The following is a 14,737-nucleotide window of genomic DNA, read 5'->3' as shown; positions in this document are numbered from 1 at the left end:
TATTTGGAGGACCAGACCCATTGGATTCATCTCATTTCTCCCTTTTGCCTAGGGTAACAGAACATCTGAGAAATGAGTCTGTGACAGAAGGATTTTATCTCTTCTCACAGATTGTTACTGGTAAATTATATACTTCTATACAGTATACTTGATTTTATTAAACCACCCTTCCCTTTCTCTCCCTCAAGTGCTTCCTTTTTCTCATTTAACTTCTTACCGGCCTCCTCCTCCCCTCTCTCTCTCTCTTTGTCTCTCTCCCTAGTTCCACCCACAGATACAAGAGGAAAAAGCAATTTCACAAATTTTACCTCCAGGCCCTCTGAAAAGAATGTAAAATTCTTAGGTACCATCATGTTTTTCCAATCAAAAATCAAAATTACTACTAAAGAATCCACTATATACATTTGCCAGTCAACAAGCAGCCAATTATATTCTTTTTCCTTTTAAAATGTTAAAACACTAATAAAGAAAAAATGGATTTTTTTAAAAAAGCAAATGCACAGAGAAGAAAAAAGCAAAAAAAAAAAAAAAAGATGCCTCATATTAACCAGGTTATAATGTCTGTTAAGTCATTAGTGAAATACTGTAATAAATACTTTAGGTGGATTAGCTGCTTGATAGTGTTTGACACATTATTCTAAATGAATCCTGTCAATCTAGGTGTTATTTAACAGGAAATACATTCTATGAAAGCACATTAAGTGCAGCATGCTCATGTATACAGCGTTGTTTAAAAAGGGACACTGCTAATAAGACAATTTTAAGTTTCCATGGCTTCAGTGTTAATTCCTTTAACAATTATTTCCAAACACCATGTGTTTGTAATGACCTTTTCAGACTGAAGACAGTACTTTGAGGAAAAAAATCAAAAACTACTTTCCACATTACAATTCAATACCTGACAGCCCAAGCTGTCTTGTTTCTCTCCAACAATATTAGCACTTCAAATGATTATAAAGCTCCCCTTGACATGAAGAGGGCTAAACCAATTTTAGTCTTGGAGATAAGAGATAAGAATTAAATTCTAGCAACACATGGACATATCTACACAGTATCCGTTTTAAAACTGATTAAAATGTCTGTTAATCTGTTGTTAATATGTCTGTCAATGCTTCAAACTATGACTTAAGACACACCATACTAATATCAATTCAGGTTGTTTTACCTTCAGAATCATCTGTAAAGGCAGATAAGAAGAGAGAAAAGTTCAAAAATGATGGAATTTCTTATTTAGTACAGCACAAAAGATAAGTTATTTTCTAAAACTGATTTCAAGAGAAAAACCTACAGATGCGTATTACAGTGGCTACCTTATTCCTTTAGTCCTCAATTATGGTTAAAAGTACCTGAATTCAACCATAGTTTGCTATCTATACCCTGGAGGCTCAAACTGATCAAAGATTCCACAGGTACTTGTTCTACCTTAAACTATGATCTCCACAGAGCACATGCACACACAGTGCATATGTGTGTGTGCATGTGCTCTTTTTCAAAAGCCCCTCCAAAGCAGGGTGGGCAACTTTTAGGCCACTTCTTTTTGGCAGACTGAGCTTCCAAACTGAAATCGATTGCTATGTTGCTGGATTGTTATGTTGCTGGAAGTTACAACAGCCACTTTAAAGCAAAAGACAGTGACAGAAGCACAGTTCAGCCCTTGGTGAATGAGGTGTCAGTGGCTAATGTGACCTATGAGAAGTCATGGTTAACATGGGAACTATTCAAAATAATCAGCCATCAAAATGGGAGAGAAGGCAATACAACCCTCTTCAATAATAGCCTGGCTGCGACCAATCACACCTTATGTGTTTTGTCATTAAATTGTCTATTGGCTGACACTTTAATCTGGCTATTGTGTGACTTTGATTTAGGAGAACCTGCATATTTTACTATATTACTTCTTCCTTTTCCCATGACTACCACATAAGGTCTTCTGGCAGGGATGCATCTATTCTGATCTTTTTCCCAATGCCTAGTTTATTTTTAAGTATTTGCAATATAAGTGATTCACACTCAACGACATTAATACCTTCTACATTTCCTCCTTAGTCTGTTTTTCATAGAACCCAGTTTGTTTTGAAGGCCTACACATTACTGTGTGTACTATTAAAAATATAATTAGCAAAAGTGCTTGTGAAGAATCAGCAATATAATCATACATAAACATGCAAATAAGTGTTTTTGCATTTGAATGTTTTATCCTAAAATGTTACAAATATTTAAAAGTAAAGCTAGAAAAAGTATGCTGCTTAAAAAAATCAATTCCTTATTTAATATAGAACTGAATTGGATAAAATTATCCACAAACATTTATGTCAACTTAGCACAGCCTCAAACACTTGATCTCTCAAATTTCCATTTCTGATAGCTGAATTTTACAACTGCTCTCTCATGTGAATTAATAACATGCAGAATATTTGGGGGTGAATCCAGATTCAGAGGAAACCAGCTGAAATAAGTGGGATTTCTGTTAGTCACTTAAGTCCCACTGAAATACACCACTTGAGACTCAAAAATATTCTCATGAAAGATTCGCCAGGTATATTTCAGACATTACTAGGGTGGAAAATCATTCAAGGTGCTTCTCTTTCATTTCCCCCCCTTACCTACTTGCAATACCCTGTGAGCTTTTAATCGGACTTCTACAATATAACATTTTATTATCTATGATTAGGACAGTAAAATCTGTATACTCCAGATAAGGATTTTCCTGCTGGAAATTCCAGAATATATTCCTCACAGTACTACTATGAAATGAATAGCACCAAACTACTAACTGCTAGATTCAGCACAGGAAGACAAGACAACTCAATCGAGTGGAAGCAGCATCCACGGTCCTGTATATCTAAATATGATGAAAATGAATATAGACATTTGGAGCAGCTGAATTTCGTCCTTAACTCAGGTAACCCAACCATGAAACACAGTTGTAATCCCTTGTCCTACCCTGGTGATTTTTATATTCTTATTTTCTCAAGATTATTTTTTTTAATGTACATCTACAGCTGGAAGCTTTAGCAAAGTAAGGCTGATAAACTTTTAATGCACTATCAGTAAATAAAGTAACTCTATATCAGTGTCAAAAGAAACCCTGGGGTACTTTAGAAATTACCGTATTTTTTGCACCATAAGACGCACTTTCCCCCCTCCAAAATGTGGGTGGGGAAGTCAGTGCGTCTAATGGTGTGAATGCAGCAATTTCGTCGCTGCTGGCCCCGTGGGGGGGAGCGTCGCAAGGGTCCGGGTGAGCCTTCCAGGACCCTTGCGAGGCTCCCCCACGCCCCCACGGGGCCAGCACCGGCGAAATCGCCAGCTTCCAGGTGGGGGGAACGTCGCAAGGGTCCTGGGAGCTCACTCAGATCCTTGCGACGCTCCTCCCACCCACGCACCGGCCAGCACTGGCAAAATCGTCAGGTTCTGGGAGTGTTTTGAGGCTTCCCAAGCCTCAAAACACTCCCAGAACCTGGCGATTTTACCCCCCCCCGGTCCCATGGGGGGGTGGGTGGAGGGTGGCAAGGGTCCAAGGGAGCCTTCCAGGACCCTTGCCACCCTCCCCCCACCCCCCCGCGGGGCCAGCCCTGGCGAAATCGCCAGGTTCTGGGAGTGTTTGGAAGCTTGATAAGCCTCCAAACACTCTCAGAAGCTGGCGATTTTAACCCCCCCCCCGCTCTGTGGGGGGTGGGGGGAGGGTGGCAAGGGTCCAAGGGAGCCTCCCTTGGACCCTTGCCACCCTCCCCCCACCCCCCGCGGGGCCAGCACTGGCAAAATCGCCAGGTTCTGGGGGTGTTTGGAGGCTTCCCAAGCCTCAAAACACTCCCAGAAGCTGGCGAATTTACCCCCCCTGGCCCCATGGGGGGGTGGGGGAACGTGGCAAGGGTCCAAGGGAGCCTCCCAGGACCCTTGCCAGGCTCCCCCCACCCCCACCCCCACGAGGACAGCGGGGGCAAAATCGGGAGCTTCCAGGACCTTTTCTGAGCCTGGAAAGGCTCAGAAAAGGTCCTGGAAGCTGCCTATTTTGCCCCCTCTGTCGCCCGGGGGAGGCAGGGTGAGTCTCCAAAGGGTCCTAGGGTGTGTTCTAGGACCCTTTGGAGACTCACCCTGCCTCCCCCGGGGGCCAGAAGGGGCAAAATCGCCACCTTCTGGGGCTCTTTTGAGGCTTGGGAAGCCTCAGAAGAGCCCCAGAAGGTGGCGATTTTGCCCCCTCTGGCCCCTGAGGGAGGCAGGGTGAGTCTCCAAAGGGTCCTAGAACACACCCTAGGACTCTTTGGAGACTGACCCTGCCTCCCCTGGGGGCCAGAGGGGATGAAACCGCCACCTTTGGGGGCTCTTCTGAGGCTTGGGAAACTTCAGAAGAGCCCCAGAAGCTGGCGATTTCACCCCCTCTGGCGCCCGAGGGAGGCAGGGGGAGGCTCCAAAGGGTCCTGGAACACACCCTAGGACCCTAGGGTGTGTTCCATAAGATGGACCTCTCCATAAGGCTCACCAAGTTTTAGGAGAAGAAAGCAGATAATTTTTTTCCTGTTTTCTTCTCCTAAAAATTTGGTGTGTCTTATGGAAAGGTGCGTCTTATGGAGCGAAAAATACGGTAATTTCTGCTAGATATTAAGCACATATTCCATTTGTTTTAAAATATAACTGAAACAAATACAGTGGTGCCTCGCTTAACGAGTGCACCGTTTAACGAAAAATCCGTATAGCGATCCCTTTTTGGGGATCGCTATACGGATCAGCCCCAATCGCCGCACTCGCTTTGCGACGATTGGGGCTCCGGCGGCCATTTTAATGCGTTTAATGCGTTCCAATAGGTTTTCCTGCCCCGCACAGCGATGTTTTCGTATAGCGAAGGTTAATCCGGAACGGATTAACCTCGCTATACGGGGCACCACTGTATTCTGTAACTACTGTGCTTCAGCACAAATACTACAACTCAGTAAATATTTTTTCTCTAACAGCAATGGTACTTGGCCAGTTCAGTTGCACTGCACCATGACAAATTATGTGAATAAGCTTGCCTCAGTCTTAGGCTCAAATACCTGCTGTTGCCTTCTCTTCTTATGATGCAACTACTGGAAGATGATCAAAAGCGTGTATTTCATTTTTAAACCAGGAAAAGTTCCTCATCATATCTCCACTCTGGAAAGGATGATTAGCTTAAACAAGGCAGGATCAAACCATGGATTTTGATCCTGGATTATTTTTTTAACAAACTGTTTAAACAAACTACTATTGCCTGAGTTTAGACATTAGAGTGAATGCTGGTTTGTTTCAAAAGATGAGATGTTTCTGATCTCCAGGAATGAAATAAAGGAAGAGAGAGGACGTGAAAGTAAATGAGCCCACAATTCATGTGGCTTTGCTTGCACAATACTATATTTACCACTGGGTAGAGGTGTGCATATTTGTGCTTTTGAACTACCGTTCCCAGAACTCTTAAGGTAGTACAGACAGTGGTCATACTACACAGAAAATTCTGGAGAGTGAACTGCAAGAAGCACAAAGATGTATACTTCTACCATTAAGTCTGAATTAGCTTTTGTGGTTTTAAAAATTCTTTTATTAATAACCAGAAACTGGAAACAAATTAAGTAAATCTAGTAGCTGCCTGGGTAGCTCAGTAGTCTAGGTATCTGGCTGTGGAATCAAATGTTGGAAATTCAATTCCTCACAGAGAAGCCTGTGTAGCTATGGGCAAGCTGCACAATCCCAGGGCAACCCCAGAAGAAGGGAATGGTAAACCACTTCTGACTACTCTCTACCTAGAAAACCCTGGAAAGATTGCCATAAGTCAGAATCAACTTAACAGCATACAGTTATTATTCACTGTTAAGGTAACGTTTTTAAAAACCAAGTTCATACCTTGTTCTTCTTCTTCCAGATCATTGGATATAATATTGTAGAGGGTATCCAAGGCATACCCAATTATTTCAGAATCTGAACTGTGAAAGCAAGTACAAAATATTAAAAAAAAGATTTAAAATATCTGTTCATTAGTGCATTCATATTTGCCTTAGCAGCAGTTATACTGTGGTGTCCATGAAAGGTTTGTAATATAAACACTTTGAAAATAGGTATGGGATACATTTAGTTTGTCACCATCATCTTGGAAATTACAGTTTCGCATCTGAGATTAACTTTCAATTACAGGTTGTATTACATAGTTGGGGAAGTAAGTGAATGAAAATCATCTCCTGGCATAATTTTAAAATGTTCTTTAAGATGCTTACCGATCTGTTTGCAGAACATGGATAAGATGAGGCATAGCTTGAATCCCTACTTCCAGGCGGTATTTCTGTAGAATTCAAGAGAGAAAGTTACCAGTTAAAAGCATTCTTAATGAAACTGAAGTATCAGCAGTTGTCATATATATCTGATGAGCTACATAAGGAATAAATCCTACATACCTTTGAAAGAGATTTAAGTGCACGTACAGCATCCCTGCGATCTTCAAGTAATGTCGATGATGCTACTCTGTCACATAATTTCTGTATCTGTAACAAGAGAACAACAAAAACAATTTTAAAAATGAATTTTAAAATGTCAGATTATTTGCAAACAAATATCCTCTCTTTCTCTGTCCTTCAGCTGTGCAGGTGACTGACACAGAAATGTCACTGGAGTTGTAGCTGAGTGTGTCCCACCAGCTTCAATGAAAAAGTAAGCAGTAAGATGTCAGAAGTCACACTGAACGATGTTGGAAGTCAGTCTGAACAATCAATTATTTTCTATTACAGTGGTACCTCGCACAACGATGTTAATTGGTTCCAAAAAAATCAACGTTGTGTGAAACATCGTTCTGTGAAACACCATTTCCCATAGGAATGCATTGAAAACCGGTTAATCCATTCCAATTGGAATGGATTGCCGTCCTTGAGCAAAAATCCCCATACGAAACATCGTTGAGTGAAACCCGGTTCCCCAACTGAAATGCATTGAAGCCGACTCAATGCATTTCAATGGCTTTGCGAAGTCCTTTTTCGCTCCTGTAAAAGTGTCTTACAATGTTTGGAACCTGTTTTAAATGCTTGCAATGGTTAGCCCACCTCCTGAAACCTATGCAAACTTATTTTGGTGTTGTTCTGACACTTCGTTAATTTGTGGTGATTTTTTGTTTTTCCCCTCATTGAACTCCATGCATTTCAATGAGGGGAAAAACAAAAAATCACCACAAATTAACGAAGTGTCAGAGCAACACCAAAATAAGTTTGCGTAGGTTTCAGGAGGTGGGCTAACCATTGCAAGCATTTAAAACAGGTTCCAAACATTGTAAGACACTTTTACAGGAGCGAAAAAGAGGCATCGTTGTGTGAAAATTCCCCATAGGAAACATCGTTGTGTGAGGCGGCAAATTTAACAGAAAAAGGCATCGTTGTGTGAATTCATCGTTGTGTGAGGCACCCGTTGTGCGAGGCACCACTGTATTTTTAGTCTCACCAAAACCACAGATGTTTTACCAAAGTAGTATGTAGTTTTGTTTCTAAAAAATATAACTACAAGTATGTTAAGTTTAAACTGGAACCCGACAGTCCAGAGGTGAGGAATCTTATGCCATCCAAGAGTTTTCTTGTTAACCTGCTATGGGCTGCATTTCACTAGTGAATGGACTCCCACGGAAAGTGGGCATGTCTATCTACTCACACCACATACCAGTAATGACACATTTATTTACATTCAACACCAGGACAAGGCTCTATAGAAATACAGTGATAGTCAAATGGGTAATCACAACTTAACCCCAATAAAATTTTGTAAGAACTAACCATTTTGCCCTCCATATACTGTATGCACATAGTTCAGCTGACTGGCAAACAGGGACAGGAAGTGCCAAGAAGGCATCTTAGGACAGAAACTCCCAAGACAAATCACCTTCTCCTTCTTAAGGGAAGGGCCTTCATGGAGAGGCCTTGTCAGAAGAGACAGAAGGTAAGGTAAGCTAGAGATTCACTATTATTGGTACATAACTCTCTGTTGGAAATAAGCCCCTTCTGACTTCAGTGATTACTTCTGAAATAGAGATGCAAATGATCAAGCTATTAATGGAAAGCATACTCTTCTGTACCCTCCCTAGTGGTTTTAGTGTCTTTGTTTTTACCTTTATTAAAGAACATGACTTCATTTTTAGTTTTCACCTTTACCAAAGAACATGAAGATAAAAACACAACAGTAAGGAACACCAAGTTGTTACTGCATCAGCAAAATCTGACCAACAATAAGCAGCAATAGATACAGTGGGGTCTTGACTTAAGAACGGCTCGAGTTAAGAACATTTTGACTTAAGAACCACTCTCATAGGAAAATATTGACTTGACTTACATACTTAGATTTGAGTTAAGAACTGAAAAAAAACCACGTGGGAGGCAGGGAAAGTGCAAAATTTGAACTTTCAGTTAACTGTTGGCCAGTGAAAAGGGTGCCTGTCTGCTTCCTCACTCTTCCCAGCGTTTAGAGAGTGGATTGGGAGACAGTCTTCAGACTGCCTGGTACTGCCTGGACTGTATTTTCCCTGCCTTCCCTGAACCTTTCTTGACCTAAGAAAAAAAGAAACAATATATCCCCCTCTTGTGGTCGAAGGCGGAATAGCAGCTTCCCATTAGTTTCTATGGACGGAAAAGAGCAGATACGGATCAAATTGTTTTCAATGCATTCCTATGGGAAATGCAGATTTGACCTGAGAACTTTTTGACTTGAGAACCGCCTTCCAATACGGATTAAGTTCTCAAGTCAAGACCCCACTATAGTTTTATTTTCCTTAGTAAAATGTAATGACAGTCAGTGTGATATAATGGACAGAGTGTCGGACCTGGGCTTACGTCATGAAAACTCAAGTAGAGGGGGCGGTATGGGCAATGATAAACTACTTCTTGAACATCACACATGCCTCAAAACTTCTGTTACAGCCATCGTAAGTGGAAGTGATTTGACAGCTCATTACTACTACTACTACTACTACTGCTACTACTACTACTACAACAATGTGCCTTCAAGGTAGTTCAAAATTATGGTGACCTTTTTCAGGGTTCCCTCAGTATGGAGTACTCATAAATGATTTACCATTCCCTTCTTCTGGAGGTGTACTGGAGCGTACTGCGCACAAAGTACAGAGCAATATGAAAGCAATTCAGCTATAATCACCACATCCCAGAGACATGGCATGAGGTAAACATCAGCAACATTCAATATAACCACCCAAACATCCAGATGACCTCAACAACATTTGTAGTTGTTCATTATAGATGTTAAAATACATAAGAGAGAACTCTCGTAGTATTCCAAAAAGAATAGACTGCAGCTGAGAGTAGCAGTCTCCCAAGTACCACCTTCAAAACTGGCTCTTAAAGAGGACCTGAGCCACCATAACAATGTCATTCAGCGCCATCTCAGAAATGTGGTCAAACCATCCTAGAGTCATGGTAGTGAATGATCTTAGGGTACTCCAGTAGGATTAATAGGATCTTACAGAAATGAATTCCTGTTTCATATGCTGTCTATGCTGCAAACATCAGGATGGAGGCTGAAAGCCAACCCTGATGAAGCAGAGCACTGTAACTGACTTACATCTGGTACATTTGACAATGGCTAGGCCTTCCTTTTCAAGGGATGGCATGCCACTGTATTGTCAGCACTAAATGCTCTTGAGTATAGTTAAAACTGTTTACAAGCACATGTACTGATTGCAACTGATCAACTTAGAACCAACACAAACAGGAGAATTTCACTCAAGTACATCACAGTTTTCTTGTCTGTTATTTATGCATCTCAGGCTTATACTGGAGTCTCAAATTTCTTTAAGCAGTTTTAAAAACTTAATACCAATGCTAGATAGGCTGTGACTCTTAACAGAAGAGTTACTCTTATGTTTTGTTCCAGGGGCAAAAAACAACTTGGAAAGTGTAATTTTAAGCTGAAAAATTACTGGTGAAGGATAGGAGAGAGTTAAAAACTTCCTTCAATTCACCCCATTTCCTATCAGAGCCAATGAAAACTGAGCTTACTTTAAAAATAGTAACAAAAAAGAAAATATGCAAATAAATAGCTTGTTCAATCTCAGAAAATTTAATTGTCTTTTACACACACACACACACAGTCTCTCCCTCTCCCTCTCCCTCTCTCTCACACACACACACACAACTTAAATACTCTGAGAGCTGCCTGCATACAACTCTCATGATGAAAATGAACATTTTTTAATTCTCAGAGTGATATCACAAACTCCATTCAGACATGGGGGTGGGGAACTGGTTCTCCTTTTTTATGCCAACATGTTGGGTTCAATCTCTTTAGCACATAGAAGCTGCTTTTCTGAGCAATCAAATTATACATACTATGAATACCCAGAATTAAAAAAACAGAAGAGGGGCATTGTTTCTCCTGATTCATTTGTATGACCAAAGGTCACAAAACGTTCCCTTGCACTGCAATCTCTGAACTGAGATAATTTACATTTAGCCCCATATCAAGAATCCTGCAGTCACATACTAACTAAGAGAGAAACTCCTCTCACCTTTGCAATTTTTCAATTCTTTGCCACATTCAGCAACAAAGAGGTTGTTCCCTTATGGCAGTGATGGCAAACCTTTTTGAGCCGAGTGCCCAAACCGCAACACAAAACCAACTTATTTAGTGCCAAACTGCAATTAAATCTAAATACTGAGGTTTTCGTTTAGAAAAACAACTGCCCCTGCACTGCAAGGGATAAATTCTTGTTTTTTCTAGGGGCAGTATTAACAGGGAAATACTTACCGGTCCTCCAATCCCCTGTTGGGCTAGACCAGTAATGGCCACCATTGCACCCCCTCCACTGGACCACTGCACCAGCAGAGGGGAGTGCCAAAATCCAGGATCGGAAGACGGGTAAGTATTTCTCGATGCTGACTTATGGCTCTCGTGCCCATGCAGAGGGCTCTGCATGCCAACGGTGGCACGGTGCCATAGGCTCGCCATCACCGCCTTATGGTGTCTGCCTTCTTCATCTGCAGTACAGAAACCTAGAGTAAAATCATATTGTGGTCTGGGAACCATGAAGCGTTATTCTGTATTTCCTCTACTTCATGTCCAAATTAGAAAGAATTTATATCTTCCCATAAAGAATAAGCATCTTTTAGCACCATTTTAAAAAAAATTACAATTAAGATGCTCTTGCTGGCTGGATAGCTCAGTGGTTTAGGCATCTGGCTGTGGAGCTAGAGGTTGGGAATTTGATTCCCCACCGTGCCTCCTGCAAGTAAAGCCAGCCTGTGTGGTCTTGGGCAAGCTGTACAGTCCTGGGGTACTCCCAGAAGAACAGAATAGTAAACGACTTCTGAGCATTCTCTACCTGGAAAAGGGTCACCATAAATCAGAACTAACTTGATGGCATATTATTATTCGCGAAGGTATTATATAACAGATGCAGGTTTTAACCAAAAACCTATGATGATGATGATGATTAAAAAATACCAGGCACAATCAAAATTATAAAAAACATTGACTGGTATTACATAACAGATACAGATTTTAACCAAAAACCTAAGTATCTGTTAAATATCACTGCAGTATGTATGCTGTTCCTAATATTGCCGTTTTTTGTAGCTTTGGTGGTGATTTCTGAGATTCGCAACTGCTCATAGAACTGTGTGAAATTTCTTCATACTGTTCCCAAAGTCCCAATGACTACAGGGGACCATTGAAGTGTGGTTCATCCACAAGTGAGATGTTTTGATTGCCAGGTGTCGGTATTTTGTTAGTTTTTCCCATTCTTTATTTTCAACTCTGGCATCCCCTGGAATTGCAATGTCAATGATCCAGAGATTTCTTCATTCTATCACTACTACTGTATATCTGGTATGTTACGTTCGAGGTGTCTATTGATTTGGATCCGGAAAACCCACAAGATCTTGACTTTGTCATTTTCTGACAACTTCTCTACCTGATGTTTCCATGGGTTTTTGGAGGCTGGCAAGTTATATTTTTCCATGATGACTGGTTCATTAATTGTGCCATTCTGTCCTGTCTAATTCTGTAATCTGTGCAATCTTTGGACATTCACAGATGGGGTGTGAGACAGTGTCATCTTTTTCTCCGCAGAGTCAAAATTTGCTGTTAGTGCTAATTCCCTGGATCTTAGCTTTCAATTATATTATCATTATCATTATTATTAAAGTGCACTTAAAATGTTAGGGAGATTAAGTGCCTTGATTTTGTTTGTTTTTTGTTCTTTTACTGTAATAAGTTTAGTAATAAATCATATTTTGGAAAAAAATCAAATCAGTTATGGATACTGAAATGAAAGAGTGATGAAAAGAGGAAAAAGGGAGCACAGTTATTTGAGAATGTATATTCTCTGACCACCTTTGTTCTTGCAGTGCATATTTTACTACGCCTAACAAGGAAGACACAATCCGCACAAATATATAGTTTGGGGTATTATTTCAAACAAACATGGACAAACTTCAGGCTACAGGACCTACTTTTTTTTTTTAACTATAACCAAGTGTCCAACTGGACTAGAATCATAGGAATGAGCCAGCTCCTAAATGTACCCCATGAACCATAGTTTGAAATAATCTGCATACATAAGTAGAAATTTATGGGCAGAATCCTACTAACAATTTACGCTTGTGCAAAGGAAACTGCATCATGACTTGGTGGCTAACTGTCACTCATTTGTGAGGTCCTGGTTGTGCTCCTGGGTGCACAATTTCCCTTCAGTTAAGAATAAATATGCAACATAATTCTGAGCTGTGTCTAAATTACTACAAAACAGAGTATATCATAGTCTCACTTTTTATAAAGAGGACATATTTTTAAAATTAGAACTAGGAATCAAAACTTCTGGGTCTTCTACTACTAGATCCTGGTCTACAGTCTTCTGATGTCAGTTCACAACATCTGCAAATTATCCTGTTTAAAACATAATTGATGGAAGAGTCAGCATCAGCTTTTTATGGAAATCAAGCCAACTAATCTTAGCCTTAAGAATTTGCTGTTTCTGCAAGGATGGGGCAGTTGCTGATATGACACCAACTGTCTATGGAATAAATTACTGAACATGCATGCCAATGACAACAACATACAAAGTACTGCACAAATTCCTTTTTAAATTTTCATTTGTAGAACTCGTAAATAGAGCTCAAGTACAGAGATTCATATCACAATATTCCATAACTTCCAGAAATCATGCAGCATTCAAAATTATTTGTATTCATAATGTGCGACTATGACTAAGAAAGAAAACAGTTTGGATAATATGACACACATCAGCTACAGAGAGCATTTTAGCAGGTCATTACGCTCTTGAGAGAAACAATGCCAACTAAAACTCCCTTGCATGAAGGGTACAGGCCCTGCCCAGTTGTGGAGGTACTGATGAAACAGCATCAGCATACACATATATTTTGCCCTGTCAGTGTGACAAAAGATAAGACAATGGGCTTGAAAAAGGAGATGAGAACGCATCTGACACAGGCAGTGGTAGGCACAAACTGTGAATATGTGAATGACTTTGTGGCTATACAGTGCACCAGAGGGCAAAAGCAAGGCAAGTTGAGGGGAAGAAGTAACAGGTGTATAGTAAAAGGGGAATACAAAAGTGCAAGGGGTGGCAGAACAGTAGTGAACATGAAGGCCACTTTTGTTCAAGGGTAATTAATGACACTTAACTCCAAACTCCAACAGCCCAGATGACAAACTTTGTAAAGGATACGGCCAGCTCAACTACGGTATGAAGGCGGGGTCCTTGTGAAATGACGAACTCAGCCGCTCCATGCACTTTTACTGATTTTTAAGCATACATTTACACAGAAGATACGAACACCACAAAACACGCATGTACCGTACATACACCCACCCCAACACACACACACAAACACAGACCCCGGCTTCGTGCAACTCGGATTACTGATGCGCGCAGACCCGGACTCTTCTTCCGTGTACATGTGAAAGGGTTACACGGATCCCGCGCAGGTACAGTACTCTTGGAGGAGCAAGAGGACTAGCAATGCCCCGATGCTAATCATCCGCGCCGGGGCACCACACCGGGAACAGGCGGGAAAAGAAGCGCGCTAAGGAAAGTGGGGTACCGAAAGGACCGGGAGGGGGGGAGGCGGTTACGCAGAGACTCCCGAACCTCCGCCCCCTAAGTGTTCTCCCCTCAGCCGCCGGACTCACCGTCTCGGCTCCGGAGGGCTGCGGCCCAGTGCTTTGGGCACCCATGACGCCTCGCAAGAAGTTCATCTTTCCTCGCCGCTCCGAGCCGTCCTCAGGCCGCGGCTCAACTCCCGGGCACGGTCCACTCCCCGTCAGCAGCGCCGCCACTGCGCCTGCGTCAAGACGTGGCACAAAGATGGTCAAACCCAGAGCCCAAAAGCTGAGAGAGAGAGACACAAACACACACTACTCTGCACTTCCGGTTTCAGTTAGCTGGGCTTTTTTTTCCCTCTCTCCTCTTGTCTTTCTCCTGTGGGTGGAATAAAAGCCGTCCGTAGGAAGCGCCCAGGAGCTGCTTCCGCCGGATAAAATGGCAAGGGATTTGGACCAAGAAGTCGCTGCATCGCAAGGCAGTGCCATAAACTGAGCACTTGGAGGGAACCTAAGGGGGCAAGTTAAGCAAAGTGCAGTTTGTTGCAACCTGAAAGGAGTTTTGAATGGAGGAGAAAATCGAAACCAGCCTCTCACTTAAAATGTTAGTGGCAGAGTCCTAGATTCCCCTCCCTTCCACGTCCCAAGCAACAAGGTAGAAATTAGGGTCTGTATTCTTGTTGGTAAG

General features: G+C 41.6%; 1 protein-coding gene across 7 annotated transcripts in view; it reads right to left on the bottom strand.

Moving 5' to 3' along the window:
- The window catches only part of USO1 (USO1 vesicle transport factor), a 60,628-nt gene extending 46,297 nt beyond the window's left edge, over positions 1–14,331 (bottom strand). For 2 of the 7 annotated variants that reach the window (XM_078377689.1, XM_078377690.1), the window contains exons 1-5: positions 14,140–14,316; positions 6,399–6,485; positions 6,222–6,286; positions 5,854–5,933; positions 1,166–1,177 (exon numbers count right to left, since the gene is read on the bottom strand). In XM_078377689.1, coding sequence (XP_078233815.1) covers positions 1,166–1,177; positions 5,854–5,933; positions 6,222–6,286; positions 6,399–6,485; positions 14,140–14,205 — 310 coding nt within the window. In that variant the 5' untranslated portion in view covers positions 14,206–14,316. Of the gene's footprint in view, positions 1–1,165; positions 1,178–5,853; positions 5,934–6,221; positions 6,287–6,398; positions 6,486–14,139 lie in introns of all 7 variants that reach the window. The other 5 variants (XM_020807175.3, XM_020807178.3, XM_078377692.1 and 2 more) reach the window with 4 other exon arrangements.
- Positions 14,332–14,737: the final 406 nt, after the last annotated feature.

This window comes from Pogona vitticeps, chromosome 6 (genome assembly GCF_051106095.1).
Source record: "Pogona vitticeps strain Pit_001003342236 chromosome 6, PviZW2.1, whole genome shotgun sequence".
Lineage (NCBI taxonomy): Eukaryota > Metazoa > Chordata > Lepidosauria > Squamata > Agamidae > Pogona > Pogona vitticeps.
Note: the sequence above shows the minus strand (reverse complement) of the source record. Positions and strands in the feature narration are given on the sequence as shown.